This window comes from Microcaecilia unicolor, chromosome 4 (assembly GCF_901765095.1).
Source record: "Microcaecilia unicolor chromosome 4, aMicUni1.1, whole genome shotgun sequence".
Classification (NCBI taxonomy): Eukaryota; Metazoa; Chordata; class Amphibia; order Gymnophiona; family Siphonopidae; genus Microcaecilia; species Microcaecilia unicolor.
Window position 1 is genome coordinate 10,864,510 of NC_044034.1, and position 26,067 is coordinate 10,890,576.

General features: G+C 44.7%; 3 protein-coding genes across 3 annotated transcripts in view; 1 reads left to right on the plus strand and 2 right to left on the minus strand.

Annotated features, from left to right (window-relative positions):
• Nucleotides 1-26,067, minus strand: part of LOC115468279 (E3 ubiquitin-protein ligase TRIM39-like) — a 1,086,936-nt gene that overhangs the window by 822,492 nt on the left and 238,377 nt on the right. The window contains exon 3 of the mRNA XM_030199872.1: nucleotides 20,057-20,152. Within this exon, the coding sequence (XP_030055732.1) occupies nucleotides 20,057-20,152 (96 nt within the window). The remainder of the gene's footprint in view (nucleotides 1-20,056; nucleotides 20,153-26,067) is intronic.
• Nucleotides 1-26,067, plus strand: part of LOC115468286 (E3 ubiquitin-protein ligase TRIM39-like) — an 875,973-nt gene that overhangs the window by 190,416 nt on the left and 659,490 nt on the right. The window lies entirely within an intron of this gene.
• LOC115468283 (E3 ubiquitin-protein ligase TRIM39-like) overlaps nucleotides 1-26,067 on the minus strand; it is a 572,298-nt gene that overhangs the window by 7,617 nt on the left and 538,614 nt on the right. The window lies entirely within an intron of this gene.

The window sequence follows — 26,067 nt, forward strand, 5'->3', positions numbered from 1 at the left end:
TCTCCTATTGACCTTCAAGTGCACTCAATCTGCAGCCCCCCCATTATCTCTCTTCCCTCCTCTCCCCCTATGTTCCCACCCGTAACCTCCGCTCTCAGGACAAATCACTCCTATCTGTACCCTTCTCCACCACCGCTAACTCCAGACTCCGCCCCTTCTGCCTTGCATCACCTTATGCCTGGAACAGACTTCCCGAGCCTATATGCCATGCGCCCTCCCTGCCCACTTTTAAGTTCTTACTCAAAGCCCATCTCTTCTCCCTTGCTTTTGGCGCCTAACCACCTTCCCCATTCATGATACCTACACTGACTACATACTTTGTTACCTTTAGCTTGTAAGCTCTTTTGAGCAGGGACTGTCCTTCCCCATGTTTAAACTTGTACAGCGCTGCGTAACCCTAGTAGCGCTATAGAAATGCTAAGTAGTAGTAGTAGTAGTAGCATTTCTATAGCATTAAAAGGCGTATGCAGCGCTGCACAAACATAGAAGAAAGACAGTCCCTGCTCAAAGAGCTTACAATCTAATAGACAAAAAATAAAGTAATCAAATCAATTAATGTGTACAGGAAGGAGAAGAGGAGGGTAGTTGGAGGCGAATGGTTACAAGTGGTTACGAGTCAAAAGCAATGTTAAAGAGGTGGGCTTTCAGTCTAGATTTAAAGGTGGCCAAGGATGGGGCAAGACGTAGGGGCTCAGGAAGTTTATTCCAGGCGTAGGGTGCAGCGAGACAGAAGGCCCGAAGTCTGGAGTTGGCAGTAGTGGAGAAGGGAACAGATAAGAAGGATTTATCCACGGAGCGGAGTACACGGGAAGGGGTGTAGGGAAGGACGAGTGTGGAGAGATACTGGGGAGCAGCAGAGTGAGTACATTTATAGGTTAGTAGAAGAAGTTTGAACAGGATGCGAAAACAGATAGGGAGCCAGTGAAGCGACTTGAGGAGAGGGGTAGTATGAGTAAAGCGACCCTGGCGGAAGACGAGACGGGCAGCAGAGTTTTGAACCGATTGGAGAGGGGAGAGGTAACTAAGTGGGAGGCCAGCAAGAAGCAGATTGCAGTAGTCTAAATGAGAGGTGACAAGGGTGTGGACGAGGGTTTTGGTAGAGTGCTCGGAAAGAAAGGGGCGGATTTTACGGATGTTGTAAAGAAAGAAACGACAGGTCTTGGCGATCTGCTGGATATGAGCAGAGAAGGAGAGAGAAGAGTCAAAGATGACCCCAAGGTTTCGAGCTGAGGAGACAGGGAGAATGAGAGAGCCACCAACAGAAATAGAAAACGGGGGGAGTGGGGAGGTGGGTTTGGGGGGAAACATGAGAAGCTCGGTTTTGGTCATGTTTAGTTTTACCTGGGTTACAATCTGAAATTGTAAAATTGGATTCACCAAGAACCTTTACCATATGGCGGGATAAGGGATTTGGATCCACTGATTTACCTGTAGGTGCAAAGCTGTGGGTTACCTAGGAGAATGGGCAGATAATACTGTCCTGATCCTCCAGTCTGGGCAGCAAAAATGGACTTATGTCCCGGCAAATAGATGTTATTTGAGAGAGTAATTAATCTGTTGATATGCTTTGTTCATAGATCCCTGTAAGAATCAGTACAATTCTCCTTCTTACAGTGTCTTTGGGTATTGCTATTACCCCCGGTGGACAGTTACAACTCACCGCCAAGAGTCGGGGCATGCTGATTTGGCAATGGAAGAATCAGAGTGAAATCCAACAACAAGATAATTACATATGCTCAGCTTGCTGAATGTGTCCTGTGGCAACTATTAACAAAAACTCAAATATGGAAAGGAGTCCTGTCACACGAACGAGCTTAATATGACTTGCACAAGTCAGAGACAGACAATACAGCAACGTTGACCCAAAAATGTGGACATTGTTGACTTTATATCACTAATGTGTCATTAGTACATGTTTATATGCTTTTTGTGGGAACGCTACACCTATTAAAATATGCTTCTTTCCCTTAAGTGCCTAGATATAGAGTAAAATGCTAGGAGCCTTTGGTACGAGGGTAGAGATAATAAATACTATTGATACTGAAACTTTAGCCTAAGCAAAATGTATTAGAATTGACATTAATCAGCTTATTACTTTGCAACATGATATACTCAGATAGTTTATAAGTAGACATTAATACTTGCAAGTTGTAACATTTATTTGCCCTTATACAAAGGAATAAGCTCAGGATGATTTAATGACTCTGGACACTTATGGATTCCTTCCACAACTTGATTGATAACTCCAAATACTGCCTTGTGCACTGATCTCTTTTGTTCTGGGCAAATTGTGCAGTTTAATGTAATATAAATTTGTAATACTGCTCATTGTCTGTGCTACTGAATTTTGGTTAGTTATTGGTGGGCAGCATTATTAACGTTTGCCCTTGGACTATACTTCCTACTAATTTTAGTATGTTTGTTGAAATTAGTGCTCAGTATATTACCCATTTGTATAATCTATCTTATTCCTCTTTTGGTTGTTTTACCTGACATAGAGCAATAACTTATGTATGGAATTGTTATCTCATAGTTATTCTATTATACCAGTGTTGTTTAGGTAGAATTGAAAATCAACAACCGAATGTAATGGAAGATTTTATAGATTGTTTTTCAACTCTGCTCTGACAGTACTCTCTGAAGTTCCTGTTTTCTGATCGAAAGTAGCTTTTTCTCGCAAAACAATTTGAAGTCATGTCTCTGATTAATTTGGTATGTGCAAGTGGGAAGTGGCGCATGTTTAACCTAATAAAAAGGGGAGCTTTGAACAGGCTTCCCAGCTGATGACAAGGGCCTGAATGTGGTACTCCATGACCAGTGATGTATGTATAGTTTATTATTGCTTCTTCTCCTGGTCAAGAGACTCCTCGCTTTGCTTGGATGTAGTGACCAGTGATATAATGATTGTTTCTTTTCAACTATGGATAGATATTATTGTTTCTCTTCAGCTATATAGATTAATCATTGTGTATATATCTTAATCATTGTGTATCTTAGACAATAATAACTTATACACTCACCGTTTGAAGTGAACCTCTAATAAAAGTCTCATTTACCCAATACGAATCCAAAAGAATCTGCAGTAATTTACTTTCTGAGCAGTCTGTAGTGATTAAGTAAGCAGGCTGTACTTTTAGGGCAAAACATGTGCCTAAAACTGCAGGTAGGTGCAGATTATAAATTATTTTAAACAAAAAATACAATAAATTTAGCTCCTGATTTTCTGAAGAAGGTTTTCTATAAGGGGTTTTTCCATTTTTGAAGTATTATATGAAGGTTTTTTTTTTTTTTTTTTTTTAAATATTTCTACCCTGTGCTTTCCCACTCATGGCAGGCTCAATGCAGCTTACATGGGGCAATGGAGGGTTAAGTGACTTGCCCAGAGTCACAAGGAGCTGCCTGTGCCTGAAGTGGGAATTGAACTCAGTTCCTCAGGACCAAAGTCCACCACCCTAACCACTAGGCCACTCCTCCACTCCTGTTAGTAGTAGTTTTGGTGGATTGAACAGTGTAACAATGTATCTTACAGTAGGGGGAACAGTGCAACACTGGGGGATGAACAATGTAACACCGTGTCCTACTGTGGGGTGAACAGTATAGCTCTAACTTACTGCGGGGTGAAAAATGTAACACTGTATTTTACTGTGATGTCTGTTTCTCAGATTTATTTCTGCACATTTTTACTGGAATCATCCAGAGCATTTGTAAAGAGGACAAACTAAATTAAAAAGAGATCATTTCCTCACCTCCAAATTTTGTAATCCATGTCTTCAACTGCTGAGGGAAGCTCAATTGGAAATCCATTTTCAGATCAGTAGAAACAGCCTCTGGTTTTGGAAACTTCATTTTCTGACACCTATAGGTTAGAGAGTCACTGGGATTATTCTGGGAGATGTTCACACCCAGGGCATAGAGATGTGACAGTGGAAGGACCAAATGACTACTGGAGGGATTAAGGCGTGACCCCCACCTTACTCCCCTAGTGGTCACTGACCCCCTGCCACCCCCCAAAGATGTGAAAGAAACATTACATACCAGTCTGTATGACAGCCTCAGATGTTATGGCCAGTCCTATTAGAACAGGTCCCTGGAGTAGCCTAGTGGTCGGTGCAATGCACTGTAGAGAAGGGGACCCAGGCCCATATCTTATTCTATCTGTTACACTGGTAGTGGAAAGTGTGACCTTACAAAACTTACCAAAAGCCTACTGTACCTACATATAGGTGAGACCTGCAGCCATAAGGGCTATTGTAGTTGTGTAAGGTAGTTTTTTGGTAGGTTTTGGAGGGCTCACCATACAAGATAATGGGGCAGCGGTGAAATGCGTACCTGGGACCTTTTAGGTGAAGTCCACTGTAGCGCCCCCTAGGGTGCCCCACTGCTTTGCTGGGATGTCTATGTGGCCAGTAGTACTAAGAATGCTGGCCCACATACGTCCTAATGGCTTGATTTTATGCATTTTTCACTTAGATGTTTTAGATTTATCAAATCTAGATCTAAATGTCATCTGCCAGTTGGATTCTGTCTCCCAGTCATCTAAGGTCCTCTTGCAGTTTTTCACAATCCTCTTGTGTTTTTAGAACTTTGAATAACTTTGTGTCCTCAGCAAATTTAATCACCTCACTCATTATTCCCATTTCTAAATCATTTGTGAATATGTTAAAAAGTAGAGGTCCCAGCACAGACCCTGAGGAACCCCATTATTTATCATTTAACCCTACTCTGTTTTCTATCTTGAAACCAGTTCTTAATCCACAATAGGACACTGTCTCCAATCCCATTACTTTTTAGTTTCCTCAAGAGAAATTCATGGGGATCTTTATCAAATGTCTTCTGAAAATCCAGATAAACAATATTGACCTGCTCACTATTATCCATATGTTTATTTACCATCCAAAGAAATATAAACACATTTTTATAGAATTACTCTGTTCTGGACAGTGTCAGAGCAGAGACCATCACCAGCACCTCCTTCTGCACTAGGGTTGAGGGGCAGCAGCACTGGCAGGGTAGAGGTGGAAAGGAGATTCACAGGGTAAAGTTTGGTGGGAATGAAGAGAGGATTCATGGAGGGCCAAATAGGTACAAACATAAGTACATAAGTAATGCCACACTGGCAAAAGACCAAGGGTCCATCGAGCCCAGCATCCTGTCCATGACAGCGGCCAATCCAGGCCAAGGGCACCTGGCAAGCTTCCCAAACGTACAAACATTCTATACATGTTATTCCTGGAATTGTGGATTTTTCCAGTCCGTTTAGTAGCGGTTTATGGACTTGTCCTTTAGGAAACCGTCCAACCCCTTTTTAAACTCTGCTACGCTAGCCGCCTTCACCACTTTCTCCGGCAACAAATTCCAGAGTTTAATTACATGTTGGGTGAAGAAATATTTTCTCCGATTTGTTTTAAATTTACTACACTGTAGTTTCATCGCATGCCCCCTAGTCCTAGTATTTTTGGAAAGCGTGAACAGACGCTTCACATCCACCTGTTCCACTCCACTCATTATTTTATAGACCTCTATCATGTCTTCCCTCAGCCGTCTCTTCTCCAAGCTGAAAAGCCCTAGCCTCCTTAGTCTTTCTTCATAGGGAAGTCGTCCCATCCCCGCTATCATTTTAGTCGCCCTTCGCTGCACCTTTTCCAATTCTGCTATATCTTTCTTGAGATGTGGTGACCAGAATTGAACACAATACTCAAGGTGCGGTTGCACTATGGAGCGATATAATGGCATTATAACATCCTCACACCTGTTTTCCATACCTTTCCTAATGATGCCCAACATTCTATTCGCTTTCCTAGCTGCAGCAGCACACTGAGCAGAAGGTTTCAGTGTATTATCTACAACGACACCCAGATCCCTTTCTTGGTCCGTAACTCCTAACGTGGAACCTTGCATGACGTAGCTATAATTCGGGTTCTTTTTTCCCACATGCATCACCTTGCACTTGCTCACATTAAACATCATCTGCCATTTAGCTGCCCAGTCTCCCAGTCTCGTAAGGTCCTCTTGTAATTTTTCACAATCTTGTCGCAATTTAACGACTTTGAATAACTTTGTGTCATCAGCAAATTTAATTACCTCGCTAGTTACTCCCATCTCTAAATCATTTATAAATATATTAAAAAGCAGCGGTCCTAGCACAGACCCCTGAGGAACCCCACTAACTACCCTTCTCCATTGTGAATACTGCCCATTTAACCCCACTCTCTGTTTCCTATCCTTCAACCAGTTTTTAATCCACAATAGGACATTTCCTCCTATCCCATGACCCTCCAATTTCCTCTGTAGCCTTTCATAAGGTACCTTGTCAAACGCCTTTTGAAAATCCAGATACACAATATCAACCGGCTCCCCTTTGTCCACATGTTTGTTTACTCCTTCAAAGAATTGAAGTAAATTGGTCAGGCAAGATGAGGACAGGAAGAGAGAAGATATCAGGGAGGTTGGTGGGAGAGAAGTTCTGGCAGTACAGGGATTAATAAAGGGGGGAGGGAGAGTAGGTGTGTAATTCTCCATCTCTCCCCCTTCATTTCTCAGTGCTTTCTCCACACCTTAACTCCCCCTCTCCTCACTCAATCCCACCTCCCTCTCTCCCATTCTCAATCTCAATTCTCTCTCCTTCTCACCAATCAATTAATTCCTTTCTTTCTCACTCAAACCCATCCAGCCACATAGAAAAGGACAGAAAACTAACTTATACCTCTTCAGAGCTTCCTTCACATCCTAAAGGGAAATGAAACAGAGAACATTTCTAGTTAGATTTCACAGTTTATGAGAACACATTATACATTAGGATACTCTTCTCAAAGCTCTGTTCAATCACTTAAGAGCTGCAAACCTTTGATGCCATTTCTATGATCAACATCCAAAAATCTTTAAGAAACACCCAAACTCATTATGGAAACAAGTGTATCAGCCTCTTTCAAACCTACCATTTATCTCCTGCATTGTAGAAAAATTGATATTTGGGCAATGTTTTCAGTATTTAGATAAAACACACATCCTTCATGCCAATCAATCAGACTTTTGGATGGGACACAGTACTGAAACCTCCTTGGCAGCTCTGGTCAGTGTCTGTATGTTGACATTCTCAAGGGCCTGGTTTGGGCAGAGATGGAGTTGCGATGTCTGCATATGTGACCCACTGGGTAAAAGGGTATCAAAAGTGAGGTGACTTATTCTACCAGAGGATAGAGGGATATCAACTGTAAAATCCTGCAAAGTTTCAGCCTCAGGAATGGACTAACTACATCTTTAAAAAAGGAGAAACGTATATCAATTTTTTTTAAAAAGTAATTAACCCCAGAAATCACATACCCCACAGTTTTTAGGCTGTAGAACATGAAAAACATAAACGTTGTGAAAAAGTTGCATAGTCCCTCTCTACTGACCTTACAGTATGCAAAACCTTCGAAAATTAAAGTTGCCCAATTTAATCGTCCAAACATTTATAGACTTATTTCTGTTATTTATGTTGTCACAGTTTGTCAGGAGAATCACGGTGACAGCCAGTTCTTCACCTGCGATGACAGCCGTTCCCCAGCGGTAGGATGGACTACTAGAAACGGTACTGGAACAAGGGTAGACAAAGCTGAAGAGAGGCGGAGTAGGGTAGTGACCTCGGCCAGAGGGAAACCACCGGTACCTGTTGTGGTAGAGGCAGGCGGCTAGCCGAAGGCAATGTCATGTTCAGGCTTACTAGTTCAGGCAGGCGGCTAGCACAAGGGTTCAGGCTTGCAAGTTCAGGCAGGCAGCTAGCAGAAAGCAAAATCATGTTCAGGCTTACTAGTTCAGGCAGGCGACTAGCACAAGGGTTCAGGCTTGCAAGTTCAGGCAGGCAGCTAGCAGAAAGCAAAATCATGTTTAGGGTTACTAGTTCAGGCAGGTGGCTAGCACAAGGGTTCAGGCTTGCAAGTTCAGGCAGGCAGCTAGCAGAAAGCAAAATGACATTTAGGGTTACTAGTTCAGGCAGGCGGCTAGCAGAAGGCAAGGTCAGGTTCAGGCTTACTAATTCCGGCTCTGCTTATGAAGTGAAGGTGTCTGACGTCATGGGAAGCCTGGGCATCAGCTGGAAAATGACAGCTCTGCATCTGATAATCAGCCAGTAGCTGGGAAGATCCGCATCACTGCAGTGAAGGCGTCTGACGTCACGGGGAGAAGAAGGAAGTCCACATTCATGGGAACCTGCAATCATCCAGGAAGATCCGTCCCACTGCTGGATAGGAGGTCCAAGTACTCAGACTGGGCAGGCAGGAGGACCACGCTATGGATAACAGCTGAAGCCACGATGAAGGGCAGAGCGCAACACGCACGGTTTGAGTCACAGTAAGCCACCTGCAGCACGACAGTCCCCAGAAGCCACGCGGTGAGTGTGACAAATGTTTGGGATTAAAAGGAGCAGGGGCAGACTGATAGTGGTCTGGGCACCCGGGCAGTAAGGGTCATCAGGGCCCCGCCGCACCACCCCCTCATGCAAATCACAGCCACCCCACCCGCTGCAATTGCTGCCCCCCTCCCACACACTACAGACCCCTGCAAATGGGTCCTACCTTGAAGGGATTCCTGTACAGAGCCACTGGGGGAGTGACTGGGAGGTCCCTGGGTGGAAGGAAGCCCAGTCCAAGGGGAGAAATTTGAAGTAAAATGCTGAGAGAGAGTGCCCTGGTACTGAAGAGTGATGGGAGCAGGGAGAGGTTAGAAGTAGATAAAGAGGAATGTTTGCCCTTTACAGGGGTCTTTGGTTGGCTGATGGTCCCCTACCACTGACCTGGAGGAGTAAAGAGGAATTTCAATTAAGAGAAATAGACCACTAACTGTAAAAGAGAGTTGTGACTCAGCAAAGTGAGAAATATGAAGGATAAGAGCTATGGGTAGGCAGTGGAGAGACCAGCCCGGGAGCTTGGGATCGGAGCCAAAGAGTGCCCATCCCAGGATCAGGGTGGTGCCAATGTAAAAGGGTCACCAAGTACGGAGGTCAGGATTTATACAATTAAGAGGGTCACAGTCTTTGGGAATCTTATTCTTGCAGATAAGCATGGACAGGAGCGTTGTAGAAAGTGCTCATTGAACTTAAAAGAGTATAACGTATCACGTATCTATTAAGATTGCCAATTTCGCAGCCAGCCTTGATCTCTACAGTTTACAGTAGACTTTTTGGTATGTGTGTGTGTGTGTGTGGGGGGGGGGGGGGGGGGGGTCCTGGGAGAGTCATCTCACCTGCTAATCTTTATTTTCCCAGGTGGAGGCACCGAACGCCAAGACAATGAAAGTCCGACAGATACTGGCCCTGGGAGGCTCCAACTGGGTCAGACCCTGAACCCAGAAATGCCCAGAACAGGGGCGTTACATTTGTAACCCCACATTTGGTACCTTTTCACTCAGTGAGTCAAAACACATAACGTGTGTACATATGTACAGCACATACAACAATTTACACCTTCAGAGCAGGGGGAGGTGGCCATTTAAGCCCCTTGAAATTATTTTAAAAGCTCTGATGTGGTAAGTGCAGCTGATGGCTGCATAAGGGCTTTAAAAAAATCAGCCCTTATTATTGTAAGATATTTTGATCTGCTACTTGAATTCCCTGATTCCTCTTGGAAGATCTGTAACTTCCTTAGAAATATATTTGCTAATCTTACCTTCAGTAACTCAATGGCCGGCTGCTGACTCTTTTCCTCTATCTCGGTCCCCGCATGCTCCCCGCCGGTGCTACCTCGGTCCCTGCATGCTACCCAGTACCTTCAGTCCCTGCATTCTTTTCTTCGATCGTCGCCAGCAGCGCTGCCATTCACAGAGGCAGATCCATTCCCCTCTGCCGCGTCCATACGGCCCTCTCTGATGTACTTCCTGTTTAGTGTTTACGTTGGGCCAGATGGACGCGGCAGAGGGAAGCGGAGCTGCCTGTGTGAATGGCAGCACTGCTGGCGACGATCGAAGAAAAGAATGCAGGTACCGAAGCTAGAAGATCGTGTCCGTGGAAAGTCGAAGCTGCCAGCTGACTCAGAAGCCTTCTCTCTTCTGCTGCGCCTGTTCAAAGGGTTGCTGTCAGCGTGTAAGAATCACTGCTGCTGGCTGACCTGAAATCCTTCCCTCCAGGGCCGTGCCGATGCGGTAAGCGAGGTAAGCGCCGCAGGGGGGCGCCCACCTCTGGAGGGCGCCGCCGCGGTGCTTACCCTCGCCCCAGCCCAATCGTGGACTTCCCTGCTGCCCTCACAAGCGTAGCGCTTTTGCGAGGCAGCTCGGGCTCTCCCTCCTTCCTTCCTTGGTTCCCGCTCTGGCTCCCCGATCAGCAGCCCCCCCCCCCCGCGTGTTTTAACCTTTACGCGATGTCAATGAAGAACGCACAACAGACTCGTTTCCAGCTTCTCTCTTCACACACTGTCCCGCCTTCAGCGTCAGCGATGATGCATTTCCTGTTCCCGCGAGGGCGGGACACTGTGTGAAGAGAGAAGCTGGAAGCAAGTCTGTTGTACGTTCTTCATTGATTGACATCGCGTAAAGGTTAAAACACGCAGGGGGGGGGGGGGGCTGATCGGGGAGCCAGAGCGGGAACCGAGGAAGGAAGGAGGGAGAGCCAGAGCTGCCTCGCAAAAACGCTGCAGCCTGCCACATGTAGGGGGGGGGGAGGGCAGGGGAGAGGAGAATTGTTGGCCATGTATGGATGCAGGGCAGGGAGAGAGAAGAAATCACTGGACAGGAGGGGAGAGGGCAGAGCAGGGGAGAGAATTGCTGACATGGATGGAGGGGAGGGCAGGGAAGAGAGGAGAATTGCTGGGCATAGATCGAGGGGACAGGGGAGAGAGGAAATTATCTGGAGATAGATGGAGGAGAGGGCAGGGGAGAACGGAGAGTTCCTGGACATGGATGGATGGATGGATGGATGGATGGATGGAGGGGAGAGCAAGGGAGAGAGGAGAATTCTGGACATGGATGGATGAATGGGGACAGGGGAGAGAGGAAATTTGCAGGATATGGGTGGATGGATGGAGGAGAGGGAAGGGGAGAATGGAGAGTTGTTGGACATGGATGGATGGAGGGGAGGGACGTCAGGAAGGAGATGCACATGGATGGAGGGGAGGGAAGAGAGGAGAAATGCTGGACATGGATGGAGTGGAGGGCAGGGAAGAGAGGAAAAATGTTGGACAAGGATGGGGGGGAAGGAAAGATAAAGGAAGGAGATGCACACGGATGGAGTGGAAGGGAGAGAGGAGAAATGCTGGACATGGATGGAGTGGAGAGAAGACAAAGGTTGTAGATGCACATGGATGGAGGGGAGGGGAGTGAGGAGAAATGCTTTATATGGATGGAGGGGAAATTGCTGAATTTAAAGGCTGGATTGGAACACTTTGAGGGCAGATGTTGAAACTGGAGAAAGGATAGGGTGGTAGACAGGACGCATAAGGACACAGAAAGATGGTGAACATGGTGAGAGAAAAAAATATCAAATGGAAAGAAGACACTGGGACCAAAGCTAATAGAAAAACTAAATGCTCTGACAGCAAAGGTAGAAAACATTTTTTATTCAAAATTTATTAATTGGAATATGTCAGCTTTTGGAAATGTACATCTGTGATATTTTGCATGTAAGTTTCAATGTTTCTAGTATTGCTGCATGCTGAGTCTGACTTCTTGTATTTTGCCTTCATATCTGTTAAGCCATGTGTTTTTCATGTGTGATCAAGATGCAGTATTCTGCTAGTGTGAAGTATTTGCAGCCCTTTTTGTTTTATTTTGGTTTCACTAGGTTGTGTACTGGTGTTTTAGAGCCCGGTGTAATTATAGTGCTGCCTTTCTACACATAAAGGTTGTAGCTCGTCCTGTCCTTGGAATTAGTGCTGTTATGGTTTGGTAAGGCTATGAGTATGTTTTACACAAGTTTGTATATAGTGTTTTGCAGTGGAGAGATTGTGTGTTGGCCTTACTGAGGTGGCACCAAAACACCAGAAAGGGTGTACAGCGTAAATCATGACACACTACCTCTTGAAGGATCTACATATGGTCGTTAATAAAAGGAGCTCATTGTGAACACTAGCCACCCTAAAAGGGTGTTTTTTGGCTCTACACGTATCATGATATTATGATCCCTTTTTTCATATTGTTGACGGTCTGCATGTTCCGTATGGTGGTATATTGGTGTATTAGGGTCTTCCCAGTGTAATATTTATAGTACAGTAAGGTTCTGAGTGTGTTTTTGCACAAAGTTGTGCATAGTGTTTTGCAGTTGAGCGATTGTGTTTAGTATATATGCTTCGAGCAACCACTTTATTCTTTGACATATGATACATATCTAATATCTAAATTTAATAAAAGGTATTAACTGTGACTTATTTTTACTTATTTTTTTTCTGTGTGTTGTCAAACACTTATGGAGTGTTTGACAACACACCCCTGGTCCACCCCTAACCCCGCCCCCTTTAGCCTCCCCAAACAGTTGGGCCACCGACCGCCTATGGCAGGCATGGATGGGAGGGCAGAGAGACAGGCATGGATGGGAGGGCATGGATGGGAGGGCAGAGACGCATGGATGGGAGGGCAGCAGCAGGGCCCAGGGAGAGGACAAATTGCTGGAAGGGGAGGGGAGAGAGGAGGATTGCTAGCTATGGATGCAGCAGGGAAGGGCAGAGAGAAACAAGGATGGACATGGGGGCCCAGGGAGAGGACAAATTGCTGGAAATGGAGGGGAGGGGAGAGAGGAGGATTGCTGGCTATGGATGGAGGAGGGAAGGGCAGAGAGGGACAAGGATGGACATGGGGGCCCAGGGAGAGGACAAATTGCTGGAAATGGAGGGGAGGGGAGAGGGGAGGATTGCTGGCTATGGATGGAGGAGGGAAGGGCAGAGAGGGACAAGAATGGACATGGATGGGAGGACAGGACACAGGGAGAGAGAAGAAATTGCTGGAAATGGATATAGAGCAAGAAATGAAGAAGAAAGGAGGAAAGTAAAGAAATAAATGGAAAGGAAGCCCTGGAAATGGAGTTGAGGACAGATAGCAGCAGACTCAGATACTGGGCCAGCATGATCGGAAAAAGAAAGTCACCAGACAACAAAGGTAGAAAAAAATCATTTTATTTTCATTTTAGCGTTTGGAATATGTCCACTTTGAGAATTTACATCTGCTATCTTATTTTGCAATGTATAGCAATTTGTTTCTAAGAATATTGCTGACAATTCCTGTCAGTGTGGCAAGTGGTGAGCGATCATTTTCACCGGGGGGGGGGGGGGGGGGGCGCCAAATGATAGTCTGCAGGGGGGCGCCAGAGACCCTAGGCACGGCCCTGCTTCCCTCTGCCATGTCTTCCCCCCAACTATGATGTAATTTCCTGGGAAGAACGCAGCAGAGGGAAGGCTTCTGGGTCAGCCAGCAGCAGCGCAGCAATTCTCTCTTACATGCTGCTGGCAACCCTTTGAAACGTGCTGCGGTGCCGTGATGCTCCTGATGCTGCATGGGAGTGGGGGGGTTGGAGAGAAGATAAAATTGTTGGGCTGCTTGGGCATGGGAGTAGAGGGGAGGGAAAGAAGAGAGATGCTACACAGGGGGTGTAGGATTGAGAGAAATTGTTAGGAAGGGGAGGGAGAGATGCAGGGGGGTGTAGGAGAGGGAGACATGCATGGGAGAGTAGAAGAAAGGTGATCATTATTGGGATATGGGGGGAGATAGAGGGATAATTGCTGGATGTAGGGTAGGGTGGGGAGGGAAGGAGGGGTGAATGACAAAAGAAGGAGAAATGTTGGACCTGGGAGGGAGGAGAGGAAAAGGTACTGCACAGGGGAGACAGGGATGAAGGAGAAATGATACATTGTGGTGGGAGAGATGCTGCAAGGGGGAAACAGATGTTAGACTTGGGATGCAAGGGTGAGAGGAAAAGAGAAAACAATGTTGAACATGAGGGTGGAGGAGGGGGAAGAAGGAGGGAGATGTAGAAGAAGGAGGGAGATGTAGGATCCAGGGGTAGAAGACAGTGAGGGAGAAATGCTGGAATGTGGGTGGGAGGGAAGAGGGAGAGAAATGCTGACCCCTGAGGGAAGGGGCAAGAGGAAAGAGAGAAAGGACAGGAAGATGCTAGGAGGGGATAGAGGGTGGAGAGAGGAGAAAGAGGGAGCAGATGCTGGGCTAGAAGGGTTGGAAGGAGGCAGACACTGGGATGGTGGAACCATGTGGAAGGCCAAGGGGGTGGTAAGGAAATGAATGAGAGGATGATAGTGATTATGGGGAGTAGATTGAAGATGGAAGGCTGGAGATGGGGAATAGGAGAGCTAGTGGGTGAAAGAAGGAGATGGAAATCTGATAGGTATCTGAAAAGTAAAAAGGAAAAGGATTAGAAGATGAAATTTGAGTGGACAGAGAGCAGGAAGATAGGAAAGAGCTAAAATGAAACAAACATCAATATGTCAGTGTAGTGAGGGAATGGAATGAGAGTGGAGAAAAGACAAATGAATAGCAGCTGCTTGAAGGAGAATTAACAGAAAGACAGGAAAGTGGAAAAGAGAAACTTGAACCAACATAATGGAAAAATAAAATGACCAGACAACAAAGGTAGGAAAGACATTTTATTTTGAATTTATTAACTGAAATTTGTTAGCTTGAGAAATGTGCATAGCGGATATCATTTTATTGTGTTCAGTAGAAAAAAGAAATACATTTCTGATTTTATTTCTCCACTGTAACATGCCGAGGTTCCGAGTTCAATTTTTGTCTACATGTTTTTATTTCTAACTAGTAAAAAAGGCCCGTTTCTGACACAAATGAAACGGGCGCTAGCAAGGTTTTCCTCGGAGTGTGTATGTTTGGGAGAGTGTATGTGAGAGTGACTGTTTGAGAGTCAGAGTGAAAGTGTGAGTGTGTGAGAGAGAGAGTGAGTCTGGGTGTGAGTGTGTTTGTGAGAGAGTGTGTGTGTGAGAATGAGAGTGTGTGCAAGTGTGTATGTGAGACACAGTGTGAGAGAGAGTGTGTGTGTGTGGGCGAGAGAGTGTGTGTGAGACACAGATTCTCTGTGAGAGTGAGTGTATGAGACCAAGCGAGTGTGTGAGTGACTGTGAGGCACATAGAGAGTGAATGTGATACAGTGTGAGACAGAGTGTGTGAGAGTGAGAGTCAAAAAGACATTGTATATGAGAGAGAGAGTGTGAGCCCTGCCCTCCCAATCCATGCCCATCTGTCCCCTGCCCCCTCCATTCATCCTTTTCCAGCAATTCCCCTCTCTCCCTGAGCCCTGCCCTCCCAATCCATGCCCATCCATGCTCCTCTGTCACCTGTCCCCTCCATTCATCCCTTTCCAGCAATTCCCCTCTCTCCCTGAGCCCTGCCCTCCCAATCCATGCCCATCCATGCTCCTCTGTCCCCTGCCGCCTCCATTCATCCTTTTCCAGCAAGTCCCCTCTCTCCCTTCCATGACCCCCCCTCGCATCCATGCTCCTCTCTCTCCCATGTCCCAGCCTGGCCCGCCCTCTTCTCCCCCCCCTTCGCATCCATGCCCCCCCCTTCGCATCCATGCTGTTGTTTCTCCCCTGCCCTCCCGCTCCCATTGTTCTACTTTACTGGCCACCCTCTTCTCTCCCCCCAACATCCCTTTTTGTTTTTTTTCTTCTTTTTAAATTTACCTCCGTGGCGGTTCCGGCAGCGAAGCGTCAGGGAAGGAGGCGGTGCTCCCGACGTCTAGCTTTCCCTTCGCTGTGTTCCGCCTTCTTTTGACGTCATCCTTGACGTCAGAAGAAGGCGGAACACAGCGAAGGGAAGGCTAGACATCGGGAGCGCCGCCTCCTTCCCTGACGCTTCGCTGCCGGATTTGTTTGGTTTTTTTTTTCCGCCCTCGACGTCATGACGTTTGACGCGAGGGTGGGGCAGAGACGGCTGGCTGGCTTGAAGGCTTCACACCACGAATCCACGAACCCTTCAGCCTGGGAGTGACGTCAGATGGCTTCAGAACGTTGTCCTCAGAACGTTGAGGGTGCGTTTTATTATATTAGATTTGTGATCCCTTGTTCAGTATTTGGTGAGAGTCTGGGCCCTAGCATGTCTAACACTAGTCCTGACCCTTGCTGTAGCTGGTGGGGATCCCCAACCTACATCAGCTGAGGACCACCTCTAAAAGCAGCCAAAACTCCCTTCTACTACGCTTGGCAGATGGCGGCAACATCCTTGAGCCACCGATAACTAAGCATGCATTGGGTGCCAGCATTGGTGACTCAAGGCATTGTTGCTACTGCTGCCTGCCAAGCTTGGTAAAAGGGATTTCTGGCTGTCTTCGAATGAAGTTTTCAGCTGACAGAGCTTGGGGATCTCTATGAACTAAAGTATATTTTGAATTGGGAGGTGCCAGGGGAGATGTGGAGAGTGTGGGGAGGAAGGGGGCAGGGACAGAGAGAAAATTTTGTGCCCACCCACTTTGGGCTCAGGCCCACCCAAAATTGGCCATCTGGCTACACCACTGGGTACAGCACTTCCTCCTTTAACAGTGGTGACTCCAGCACAGCCTTCCTCCTCTCACCACCCACTCTTTTCACAGCCTTCCTCTCTCACCATACTCAGAAACATGTCCCCCTTTCACAATCTCCTCCATCCCCTACCCAGCAACTCCCTCTGCCTCTCTCCTCATGTGCACTGTACCCATCCCAGTACCACTGTTGTCTCCATATTGTTCCTAAGTAAGCAGAAGAGGGGTCTCCCTCCTTTCCTTACCATAAGCAGCCTCCATTTCTCTCTTCCCCAGCATCTACCCCCTGCATCTCCCCATTCTCTCCCTTCCTCAGTATCCATTAGCATCTTATTTATTTATTTATTTTATTGCATTTGTATCCCACATTTTCCCACCGATTTGCGGGCTCAGTGTGGCTTACAATACATTGTGAATGATGGAAATACAATTTGTTGCAGTACGATTATGGGTTACATTTTGAAGAGTTATGGGAAGACAAAGTCAAAATATCATTTGGGGAATAGAACAATGGAATGTAACAATGGGGAATTGATAGGGCGATAAAACAATAGCAAGAGAACATTAGGGTATAACAGTTTTATCTGTGGATAGAGTTTTAAGTGTGGTGAAAATATTGGGGAAGAGAACTCAGAAGAGAGTGTATTGATGCATTTCTATTAGTGTGTATGGACATCATGTGTTTTGATCCTTGCAGTAAATTTTCTCAAAGAGATGAGTCTTTAGTAGTTTACGGAAGTCGGTTAGTTCATAGATCGTTTTCAGGTTGCGTGGTAGTGTATTCTTGTTCTCCTCTCTCTTCTTCTAGTGTCTAGCCCCAGCTTTCTTCTCTTTCCAACCCCACAATCTTGCCCTGCCCTTTTGAACATTTTGTTGAGTAGTGGTCACGGTTGTGTGGAATGGATGAAAGGGTGGAGGGAGGAAGAGAGGGAGGGGAAGTAGGGGTGTTGATTCTTTAAGACTTAGTTTTCTGGTTACTGCTGTTAAATTTCAACAGTAACAAAATGAGTGGTCACAGACCAGCACATCCTGTGATTTCAATGTATTGCAGTATCCTGGAGCTCTCAAAAACCCATCAAAACTTACAGGTTACAAATGATGAAATTAGATAAAAATGAGCTTCCACATCACAGGAGTTATTTCAGATTGAAATCTGTATCCTGGAACTCACTTAAAAGGCATCAGGACAGACCCATCCCTGAATGAGCAGAAATGTACATGTAACAGTCAGTGAGTGTCACCAGATCACTCCTTACTATAATGTCACAGTTCACCGAGCGGATGACCTCAGCAACGATGTGATGAAAGCACCGAGGGGCAATTCTATGAACTGGCACCAAGAGAGAGGTACAACTATGGGGTGCATTTAATGTCAATTATTTAATGATTTCAGGACAAGCCTAAGCCTTATAGAAATAAGAGCAGAAAACTAATAAGATGTTATCAGCCAAACCCCTCTTAGTAAACAGCTTAGTAAACAGGGTCCTTAGTTATTCAGTATTCTTTGCTTGAACTTTCACTTAAATTGTTTTGAAATCAGTCTGGTGTAAACAAGATACTTTGCAAATTTTTTCTTTTCTTTTACATTTTCTTCCTCCAACAGGTCTCATTACACTCAGGGTGTTTCTCAATTAAGTATTAATGTATCTTAGATTCTCAGATTTAAGTAAATTTTCTTTATGTATCTGTATTTTTCTCAATCATTTATCTCTTTTTATCTTTCAGTGTCTTCCAGAAAAATTGTTCTTGCATGGACCAGTATTGAAAGATACCCATCCTCCTCCTCAGGTAAACATGAAAGGGTTTTCTTCTGTTATTCTCCCCCTACTAGCCTATCTACAATAAATAAAAAAATCCTATCTTTCTATTATTTGTATGTTCTATTGTGCATCTTTTTTCTTCAATAATCTGTTTTCTAACTCCTTTTATATACAAATATAATCAATAATCCCTAACTTTCCCAGTGAAGAAATGATTCTTAATATTTTCAAGTATCACTCAACCTTTATAATCTCTCTTTTCAGTCTCACTATGTTTTTTTAAAATTCTAGTCTCAGAAGGTGTGATGATTAAATTCTTCAGGAATTAATTAAGATCCTGAATACTGAGTATATAATTTTTTTATTGCCCTGCCTTACTTTTTCTCTGATATCTTAGCTGGTAAATTACTAACAGGCATTTTCCTGCTTTTCATGCCTTCACAGAGATCTGAATGTATTTCCAGAGAATAGCTGACAGGTCACCATTTTTTTCTCCAATCAATTATACCCTCTCAAAATGTAATAGCTCCAAGATAAAAAGGAAGTAATAAGCCTCAGAATACTTTCTGGACACCAATCAGTGTTCTCCGAACTCCAATCGTTGGCTTTAAAAAACCTTCCATAACTCAGAAACATTAAAAGACCTCCGCTGTTGCTTCTCTTCCTCCACTCTCACTTCTGTCCTCCCCACTGAGCCCTGGCTCTGTTCCACTCTTTGCTCCACTTTCTTTTTGGGTCCTGTGTGGTCCCGCGATCTCATGAATATGCATGCACCAATGCACAAAATTCTGGGTTTGTTGGGGATCCTGCTTTGGGCCAACTGATTCTCAAATTGGTTTCCCAGACTCACATCAACATGGCCAGCCAGCTGCCACACTTTGGAGCTCAGCATGGTCCCAATTCTGGCCAATGTTTTCCCCAGTGGGCCTTGAACTTACTATTTTCTCTTCTGCAGGCTCTTGCCTACCTCTCGCTCTGCTTCCCCACACTACTACTACTACTTCTTATCATTTCTATAGCGCCACCAAGCGTACGCAGCGCTTTACAGTTGAATATGAAGAGACAGTCCCTGCTCAAGACAGCTTACAATCTAATTAGGACAGACAGACAGGACAAATAAGGGATAAGGGTCAAAACAGACAGACAGGACAAGTAAGGGGCAATGGACTATTAAAGCGGGGAAGAGAAGCGTCATCAACAAGTGAAAAGGTTAGGAGTTAAAAACAGCATCAAAAAGGTGGGCTTTTAGCTTGGATTTGAAGGTGGCCAGCGATGGAGCTTGATGCACTGGCTCAGGAAGTCTACTCCAGGCATATGGTGCGGCAAGATAAAAGGGACGGAGTCTGGAGTTAGCAGTAGAGGAGAAGGGTGCGGATAAGAGAGATTTACCCAGTGAACTTGAGACCTTTTCAGGCATGCACAGGTTCCCATGACTGTGCTGCTACTACAGTTCCTGCCCCCTAACAGGCCCTGGTGCACTCAGCCCTGCAGCCATCCTTCCTGGCACCACAACAGCCCCGAAGACCCCCACTCTACACTGCTGGACTGGATCAAGCCGGAGCCCAGTTCTCCTTTCCCATTTTGCAGCCCACACCACACTACCTCTCTGCAAGAAATACAATGGTACAATTTTCCTTTGTTCCACATACGGATTCAGAATCTGCCTGTTCTCAGCGAATAAGGAAGCAATATTTATAATATGTAAACTATTTTTTGGGTCCTTATTGGCTGAAAACATACTATTAGTAACGAGGCAGATTGAATTCTATTATTCTCTTATTCAGATGATTCAGGGGATTGATGTAGTGAGAGGAACAAAAACCCTGTAGGAACTGGCTCAGAAGGAGACACAGACACCCACCTTCAGCTCTTCAGCTTTCCTCCCTTCAGTAGATTTAAACTTCAGAAGATCTTCCAGATCCTTTCTCAGAGGCTCCAGGTGCATTTCAAGCTTTTCCTGTGAATATTAAACCATCCTTGATTAGCATGTGATTATTTTTATAACCTAGATATAACAAAAGAAAGGGAACGAAGTACAAACTAAAGTCCAAACAAAAAAAACAGCACCACGGGGATACAGAAAGTGAAAGTGCCTTGGTGCTTTGTAGCTTTTACTACATGAGACGTAGGGTAAGGAATAATATATTGTAGAGGAATATATTCGAGTTATTCCCCAAGTTTTCCACATCATCACTGTGACCCCTGACGCAGGTGCTATTCACCGAAACACGGCCCGTGTCGGGTCTTTTTGTCAAGGCTCATTCATTAAAGAACTGTGTTCCATTTTTAAAGGCCCGTGGTGCTGTTTTTTTTGTTTTGTTATTTTTATAACCACAATTTCAGACTCGGCAGTAAATGTGAAATGTTTCTTTCTCTTTCTCCTTTCTCCAGACAGTGGAGGGGTGATCTGGGGGCAGAGTCAGGGTGGGAGATATGTGGATACCAGTGATATTCAGTTCCAGTGCCACATACGGAGTGGAAGAGTAGACTAATGGTTAGTGCTGTGGACTTTGATCCTAGGGAGCTGGATTTGATTCCCACTGCAGCTCCTTGTGACTCTGGGCAAGTCACTTAACCCTCCATTGCGGCAGGTACAAATAAGCACCTGTATATACTATCCAGCTTATTTTCGAAAGGAGAAAAACGCCCATGTTCGGGAGATGGGCGTCCGTTTCCCGTGGGCGAACAAATTGGTATAATCGAAAGCCGATTTTGGTCGTCTTCAACTGCACTCCGTCGCGGGAACGAATAACGTTGACGGGGGCGTGTCGGAGGCGTGGTGAAGGCGGGACTGGGGCGTGGTTTTCGGCCGAGGAGAGATGGGCGTCTTTAGCTAATAATCGAAAAACTAAAGGTGTTTTTACCGCGATTTTAGGTCACTTTTTTTGGACCCTTTTTTTTTCACGAACAAGTCCCAAAAAAGTGCCCCAACTGACCAGATGACCACTGGAGGGAATCGGGGATGACCTCCCTGGACTCCCCCAATGGTCACTAACCCCTCCCAACAAAAAACAACCCAATTTAAAAACTTTATCCCTTCATGTAAACCACTTTGAACGTAGTTGTAAAAGGCACAAAAAAAGGTGGTATATCATGCCCCATTCCCTTTCCCCCCTAACCAGGTAAACTGCACCACACACAAGGTGCCATAACTTTACCTGTTTCAGTAGTCGGGTACAGCAAGGAGTATTGGCAATACCTGTATTCCTTCAGGGCCACATCTCACAAGCTGAGTATTGACCCCTGAATGTATATGAAAGATGCCCAAATAGAGAGCAGCCAGGTTTCAAGTTTTGATGATTGATCTTACTGCTCATGTTTCAAACTCTGCTAATTCAACTCTGTTTAGTTTTATGAGATTGAAAATGTACATAAGTAATGCCATACCGGGAAAAGACCAAAAGTCCATCGAGCCCAGCATCCCATCTCTGACAGCGGCCAATCCAGGCCAAGGGCACCTGGCAAGCTCCCCAAATGTACAAACATTCTATACATATTATTCCTGAATTAGTGGACTTTTCTCAAGTCCATTTAATAGCAGTCTATGGACTTGTCCTTTAGGAAGCTGTCTAACCCTTTTTTAAACTCTGCCAAGCTAACTGCCTTCACCACATTCTCCAGCAACGAATTCCAGAGTTTAATTACACGTTGAGTGAAGAAAATTTTTCAGTAATTTAATTAAATACACGCACCTTGTATTTCTGCACAGCCTCCTCTATGGGGATCACAGTGTGAGATCTGTGATCTCTGGACTCTCTACAAATAAGGCAGATAATTTTCTGAACCTCTTCACAAAACAACTTAAGCTTCTCTTCATGCTTCTCACACAGGTTCTCCTCTTTGGGTCTCACTGAAGTCTGACTGAGCTTTTTCACCATTTCTGTCATATTTGCCAGCTGCCTGTTAGGTTTGAGGTTTCTCTGCAGAGACATTGCCCTGCACTGGGGACAGGGGAAGTCTGTGTCTCTCCCCTTCCAGGTCTGAGTGATACAGGAGCGACAGAAGTTGTGTCCACAGTCTGTAGTCACTGGATCTGTAAAATAATCCAGACAGATAGAACAAGAAGCTTCATCTCGCAGACTCTCAGCAGGGGTTGCAGCAGCCATGCTTCTTACAGGAAATGAGAGCAAGAATTCAGTTCCTGTTTCACACTATAACTTATAGTGAGTTTGAAAATAGGAAGTGTCTCTCTGAGGTAGGACCTTTGTCAAAGACTTTCAGTAATTTGAAGACACCAGGGCTGTCTCTACTACTACTACTACTACTATTTGACATTTCTAAAGCGCTACTAGGGTTACGCAGCGCTGTACAATATAGCATAGAAGGACAATCCCTGCTCTAAGAGCTTACAATCTAATGGACAAATGTACAGACAATCAAGTAGTGGCAGTCAAATTGGGGCAGTCTAGGTTCCTTGACAGGTATAAGGTTAGGTGCCGAAGGCAACATTGAAGAGGTGGGCTTTGAGCAAGGATTTGAAGATGGGTAGGGAGGGGGCTTGGCGTAGGGCCTCAGGAAGTTGATTCCACGCATAGGGTGAGGCGAGGCAGAATGGGCGGAGCCTGGAGTTGGCGGTGGTGGAGAAGGGTACTGAGAGGAGGGATTTGTCCTGTGAACGGAGGTTTCGGGCGGGAACGTAAGGGGAGATGAGGGTGGAGAGGTAATGAGGGGCTGCAGACTGGGTGCATTTGTAGGTGAGAAGGAGAAGCTTGAACTGTATTTTATTTATTTATTTATTATTTATTTATTGCATTTGTATCCCACATTTTCCCACCTATTTGCGGGCTCTCTGTGGCTTACAATACATTGTGAATGATGGAAATACAATGTGTTACAGTACGATTATGGGTTACACTGTGAGGAGTTACGGGAAGACAAAGTCAGGTCAAAACATCATTTGGGGCATAGAAACAATGGAATGTTACAATGAGAAAAGATAGGGCGATAGAACAATAGCAAGAGAACATTGGGGTATAACAATTTTATATGTGGGTGGGGTTTTAGTTATGGTGAAAATACGGGGTAAGAGAATTTAGAGGAGAGTGTATTGACGCATTTCTATTAGTGTGTATGGACTTCATGTGTTTTGATCTTTGCAGTAAATTTTCTCAAAGAGAACCCATACTTCTCAAATTGACTGGCTTAGGTACTGGGACTGAACCAAGCTCCTGCAAAAAGGACAGGTTTATTCTGACCCCTAAATCCCATACTTCTCAAATTGACTGGCTTAGGTGAGAAACTACCTGATATTTTGTCCTAAATTTTTAAGGCTTGTTGCTTAATCAATTTAATTCGCACTGGGAAACCTCTCTTTCTGTCTTTCTTGCTTTCTTTCTGTCCTGCCAAGCTCTGATAAAGGGGAGGGGCATTTTTACATAGCTGAAACTGCTAGAATTATTGGCAATATCTAGATTTATTCAAAAAGAAAGTTATTAATATCTAGGGTAGTTTTAAACGTTTAATAAACTGTAAGGTCCTTGATCAGACACTACCATTTGGGTCCATTAAGCTACAGAATTCCCTTGATAGCAGCACTTAAGCTGACCCATTGGGACTTAAGCACCCCCACAGCTGGGGGCAAGCAGGGTTGGACTCAAACTAAAGGACATACCAATTTTACTTCTGACTTCCAGGTACTGGGACTGAACCAAGCTCCTGCAAAAAGGACAGGTTTATTCTGACCCCTAAATCCCATACTTCTCAAATTGACTGGCTTAGGTGAGAAACTACCTGATATTTTGTCCTAAATTTTTAAGGCTTGTTGCTTAATCAATTTAATTAGCACTGGGAAACCTCTCTTTCTGTCTTTCTTGCTTTCTTTCTGTCCTGCCAAGCTCTGATAAAGGGGAGGGGCATTTTTACATAGCTGAAACTGCTAGAATTATTGGCAATATCTAGATTTATTCAAAAAGAAAGTTATTAATATCTAGGGTAGTTTTAAACGTTTAATAAACTGTAAGGTCCTTGATCAGACACTACCATTTGGGTCCATTAAGCTACAGAATTCCCTTGATAGCAGCACTTAAGCTGACCCATTGGGACTTAAGCACCCCCACAGCTGGGGGCAAGCAGGGTTGGACTCAAACTAAAGGACATACCAATTTTACTTCTGACTTCCAGGTACTGGGACTGAACCAAGCTCCTGCAAAAAGGACAGGTTTATTCTGACCCCTAAATCCCATACTTCTCAAATTGACTGGCTTAGGTGAGAAACTACCTGATATTTTGTCCTAAATTTTTAAGGCTTGTTGCTTAATCAATTTAATTAGCACTGGGAAACCTCTCTTTCTGTCTTTCTTGCTTTCTTTCTGTCCTGCCAAGCTCTGATAAAGGGGAGGGGCATTTTTACATAGCTGAAACTGCTAGAATTATTGGCAATATCTAGATTTATTCAAAAAGAAAGTTATTAATATCTATGGTAGTTTTAAACATTTAATAAACTGTAAGGTCCTTGATCAGACACTACCATTTGGGTCCATTAAGCTACAGAATTCCCTTGATAGCAGCACTTAAGCTGACCCATTGGGACTTAAGCACCCCCACAGCTGGGGGCAAGCAGGGTTGGACTCAAACTAAAGGACATACCAATTTTACTTCTGACTTCCAGGTACTGGGACTGAACCAAGCTCCTGCAAAAAGGACAGGTTTATTCTGACCCCTAAATCCCATACTTCTCAAATTGACTGGCTTAGGTGAGAAACTACCTGATATTTTGTCCTAAATTTTTAAGGCTTGTTGCTTAATCAATTAATTAGCACTGGGAAACCTCTCTTTCTGTCTTTCTTGCTTTCTTTCTGTCCTGCCAAGCTCTGATAAAGGGGAGGGGCATTTTTACATAGCTGAAACTGCTAGAATTATTGGCAATATCTAGATTTATTCAAAAAGAAAGTTATTAATATCTAGGGTAGTTTTAAACGTTTAATAAACTGTAAGGTCCTTGATCAGACACTACCATTTGGGTCCATTAAGCTACAGAATTCCCTTGATAGCAGCACTTAAGCTGACCCATTGGGACTTATAATCCCACCCACCCCAGGGTTTTCCACACATTTATAGACAAACCAAACCTCATTAACTTTACTCCTCAGTCAAACACAGGCAGTCTTGCAGGCTATTACTCCAACATAGTACACCTGTTCATACCCATTTCAACCAATCAGGATGACTTTTATTCTCTGCAATAATTGTGCTGCTTTAGTTTCAAGGCAAATCATCTGGAAACTTAAAGCTTGTCCTATCTGTCTTCAGATATCTACTTTAAAACAAGAGCTCTATAAAGTAATGCAAGAATTAGATACAATTAAACCAACTTATAGGACTTTGCAGAATCATAACTTCTCACCACTGCCTCAGAGAATAAAACCACAAAGGAACAGATGGCTCACAGTAGGCTCAGGCAGAATTCGTCATGTGACACAGAAGCATCCGCCCGCACAAGTGTTGCCACTACAAAATTCTTTTGCTCCACTACAGCACTGTGATGTTCCTGAAACTAAAATTGAAGCAGAAAAAGCAAGGAAGAGGCAACAAAAAGAGGAGAAGGTACCCAAAGAGAAAAGACACTCACAAATCACTAAACCCAAAACACATACTAGGAAATGTAGTTGGAAAGCAATGACCACAAATGCTCACAGTCTAAGCAATAAAATTCATGACCTTCAAGCCCTGATGTTGGAGACTGACTTGGACATAGTTGCAGTCACAGAGACATGGCTCCCATGAATGGGATGTAAACATACCAGGCTATAACCTTTTTAGGAAGGATAGGGAGGGATGTAAAGGTGGAGGAGTAGCTCTGTATGTGAGAGATGATATCGCAGCAACTGAAATGACAGGGAAGTGGGGAAAGGAAGAAGCGATATGGATCACCTT